The 4,323-nt window shown below is 34.4% G+C and overlaps 1 protein-coding gene across 1 annotated transcript; it reads left to right on the top strand.

The window, feature by feature from the left end:
* The first annotated feature begins 560 nt into the window (after positions 1-560).
* LOC137003259 (chemokine XC receptor 1-like) lies at positions 561-2,713 on the top strand. The gene is made up of 2 exons (XM_067363351.1): positions 561-638; positions 942-2,713. The coding sequence occupies exon 2, from the start codon at positions 1,076-1,078 to the stop codon at positions 2,171-2,173; it is 1,098 nt and encodes a 365-aa protein (XP_067219452.1). The 5' UTR covers positions 561-638; positions 942-1,075; the 3' UTR covers positions 2,174-2,713.
* Positions 2,714-4,323: the final 1,610 nt, after the last annotated feature.

The following is a 4,323-nucleotide window of genomic DNA, read 5'->3' as shown; positions in this document are numbered from 1 at the left end:
GGTCCGGAGCGCACCAAGTTCGGTTGCGCGAAAAAACGCAGTTAAACAAGTAATGTCATGTGATTATTATGAGCGCACCATCACCAACACAAACAAACTCATGTGTTAACAAATACTTTATGTTACGATATAAGTGTTACTGTATAACCAGAAATATTTAACACTGGGTGAAAGAACAAAACCAACCTTTAGCTGTTAGTATTATCAATTGCTTCAAAATTGTCATTTTGATAAGAAGAGATGATATAAAAGGGGTTAATTCGTTTCAAAGTCTTATTTTAATAATTATTTCTACATAATATGTATTTATCCTAATATAGCCTATAGGCTTATAAGTCAAGTCAATGTGAGGTTTTTTATTCAACATTCTTGATTCAAGTCTTTTTTGACAAATGGCAAGGCCTCTCCTGATCTTGCAAATGAATGTATGTTATAAAGGAACAGAAAATAGGGAATGGGCATATTGGGTTTGAGGATGGGGGATCTGAGCATAATTTATTGGGTGGGTTGTACTCCTTACTGATACTCTAATAGGAACAAACACATATTCAGAAAGTTTCATAATTTCTAGGTTTCTACACTCTCAGCCTGTCATCACCTGTTTCCATTAACGTTTTCTCTGAAGAATTTTTATAAAGGTAAGTGATATAACTCATCAAGGAGAAAAAAAAAAAACATGACTTTCACTCAAATAGCCTATTAGGCCTATATTTTTGTGTATTATGAGAAGTTTTATAATTGCATTAATGTTACGCTCTCTTCATTTTTGAAGTATATGACATCTCTTCATGTTAATGACTATTTGCAATAATTATCATTGGAGTCATTTGTTATTTCTCCAGTTGGTTATATTTATTTATTGTGATTAGTTAAACTATGTTTGCATGATATACAGTACCTTTCAAATTTTTACATTAATGGCAATTTTTTTATCTACACAGACTTCAGTTGTGAAACCGACAAGAAAAACAAAAGATTTCTTTATTCTTCATGTCCATGTTTTACACCTTTCTAGAGGGTCTTTCATCTCCTTAGTTTTGTATTAAATATCCCTTTTTTACATTTATGCATCAAGATGACAAACCAATCAATAATTGAAAGTCAGCTTGCAACAACTACCAGTGAAGAATATGATTATCCTGATTACAATTCAACCAGTGGTATAGGAGATGAAGTCTGTAACAAGACAAAAGTTGACCAGTTTGGAAGAGCCATCACTCCAGTCATTTTTATCATCGTTGTTCTGTTCAGCTGTGTGGGAAACTCATTGGTCCTGTATGTCCTTGTGAAGTATGAAAATCTGAAATCCCTCACCAACACATTCCTGTTAAATTTGGCTATCTCTGATCTGATTTTCACCTTTGGCCTGCCTTTCTGGGCTTACTACTACATGTATGGCTGGACTCTTGGAGATTTTGCTTGCAAAGCAGTTAACTATGTGTTCTACACGGGATATTACAGCAGCATCATCTTCCTGACAGTTTTGACTGTCCACCGCTACATGGCCGTGGTTCACCCCTTGTCAGTGGTCATGTGTAGGAAGAGCCTGCATTGCTACCTAACATCAGTTGTCATCTGGATCATCAGTCTTTTCGCTGCTGTCCCACAAGCCATGTTCAACTCTGTTGTGTACAGCCCCGTTGAAGTAATGATAGAGGGTCAAACTGACAGCACCAGCACTGTTCTGCAGCTTTGTGATTTTGAAGGTGAAATTAATTGGAAGCTTAAAACTATATACTTGCAAAATTTCTTTTTCGTGGTTGCATTTGTGATCATTGCTTTTTGCTACACTGTGATCCTGGCACGGCTGCTTCGACCAACATCTCACACTCGTAAGAAGACAGTGCAGCTCATCCTCTTCATAGTGGTGTTTTTTTTCTTGGGATGGGGGCCATACAACGTGGCCATATTTCTGGACTCTCTGATTTCATGGGGAATCTCTCCTTTTAATGAGTGTGACGTCAGTAAATCTGTAGACTATTGGATCTACATTTCTCGGATGATGGCTTTCTCACACTGCTGCCTGAATCCTGTGTTTTATGTTTTTATGGGGATAAAATTCAGAAACCACTTGAAGAAAATGTTATGGACTTTCTGTAAGAAGAACAATGAGCCTCAGAATCGAAACAGCAGGCTTATTTACTCCAACGGTGAAGAAATATCAATGTATTAGCCATCTATGCCTAAAAATAACTCCAAAAGGAGTTTACAACTGATTTTCAGCAACAAAATGAATGCAATGTAAAGTGTCTGTACTATAATTGAACACACTTTTAAAAATGTTCCAGTCAATTATATTACTAAAATTGCATGTAAAATAGCTATAAAAATCTGATGAAATTTTACAAGAGCTTGCGTACATTTATTGTGTTAAAATCATTTGCAATAAATATTTGCTTTCTTTTACACATTAATACTTGATGCAACAAATGATGAACAAATAATATAAGGGTGTATATAATAAACATGTTAGCTGTGATCACATGCTCTTAACTACATTTGTCATTATGCATGTTTCACATTATTATTAGTTTTATTAACTTTAAACAGCTTTACTAAAAAAAAAGTGTTTTAAAAAAGAAACTGCACAATGTATGCAATTTGTCCTCTTTTACACTTGGAACCTCTACAGTCTCAAACTGAATCATTATCATTTATACTTTAATATAGTTCTGATTTATTAATGTTTTTGAAAACATGTACAATAAATATATCCCTGCACTTATGTCACAAATGTCATTTATGAGCCACAAACAGTAAAAAATAAATTGCACCCAACCACATGGCTGCCAGTTTCTCAAACTTACAGTCCCGAATCCCTTAATTTCTAAGCTTTTCCTTCAACTTTTTGGAGTAAAATATGTACATTAAAAATTATAACATGGGTAAATTGCATGAGCATGTGAAAAACCTGTAAAGATGTACTATCTATAGCACTTGTCAGGAAACACCTATCAGGATGTGCAGCCACCATGGGTAACCTAACCCAACCCATGATCTTAAAATGATGCAAATATAGCACTCTGTTTTGTAACTAAATTAATGCAATGTAAAATGCTTGCATGTTAGATGTTGACTCTGATATCAATAACATTTTTATAAAACACAATGAAAAATTTAATTCGTAAAAATTATATATTTTTAAGTTCATGAACTGATACATCTGATGAATCGGAGTTCCAGCAAGGTGTTGAAATGTCCACGAGGCAATTGATTTTAAATGAGTCCTGGTTGAAGAGTCTGTAGATGCACAAAAAAGCACAAATCCAAGCAGATAGTATTGATTTAGGATTGATTTGACAAAGTGAATGCCGTCATTAGCTTTAATCTTGGCTTTAGTCTTTCCTGCCGCCCAGAAATGTGAACCTCTCTTTCTGGTCAAACTGGACACAACGGTCAACAGGTTAATCTCAAAGCAATCACTCTAAACATGACTTATGGTTTAATATGACTCTGGAGATTACCATCTCATGTTGAGACCTACAAGAAACTAGTTTAGGTGTAACAACTGAATTTCCCATGACATTCCACTCTTGCTCAAGTTAAAACTAGTTCCATGAGAATCTGCAAACGAATGAGTGTTGTTCTTAACAAAACTTAAAACTGTAACAATTAAAATGTGTTTTCTGTAAATTAAATAAAGCTGAAATAAAATAAAATATCATTAAAATAAAAATATAAAAATAAAAGTTAATTAAATATTAAATAATGTACATAAATAATACTAAAATAAAGCTATCAAATTAAGATCACTAAATCAATTTTATTAATTTAACTAATTATTAAAAAAAAATAGTAATGCTCTATAAATAATTAATTTAATCTTGTCCACTGAGTCATAATAAGGAGAAAAGGAGTAAGGAATTTTTCTGTATTTTCCAGTTATCAGAGCGTTAAGATCTTTGTAAATGACAAACATTTAGATTCTGTGGAAATTTCTGTTGAATTTTGTAGGTGCAGATTCCATTTGGGCCTAATTTTAACTTCAAGAAAGAGTTCATGATGATCAAAGAGAACATCTCAGGTTACAACTGTAACCATGGTTCCCTGAGAAGGGGAACGAGACTCTGCGTCCAAAGACTCTTTGGGGAATGCCTCTGGCCTGACGATGTTTGAGGTAAGTGTATCAAACACGATGACATTGGCCTGTGACAGCCCGTGACGTCACTCTAGTGTGACTGTGAGTAAAAAAGGGCACATACTCATACTCATCTCTGCCTGAATACTCAACTCTGCCTGACTCTGAGTCACCATTACTGGGCCAAATATTACTAATAGGGCCATAGGACTGGTTCTTCAGAGAATGGAGGCCTCAACAGAATG

Source organism: Chanodichthys erythropterus, chromosome 16 (genome assembly GCF_024489055.1).
Source record: "Chanodichthys erythropterus isolate Z2021 chromosome 16, ASM2448905v1, whole genome shotgun sequence".
NCBI classification, from domain to species: Eukaryota; Metazoa; Chordata; class Actinopteri; order Cypriniformes; family Xenocyprididae; genus Chanodichthys; species Chanodichthys erythropterus.
This window is presented reverse-complemented; position numbering and strand designations above follow the sequence as displayed.

Coding starts and splice junctions, on each gene's coding strand:
- LOC137003259 (XM_067363351.1), top strand. CDS start 1,076: ATGACAAACCAATCAATAATTGAAAGTCAGCTTGCAACAACTACCAGT.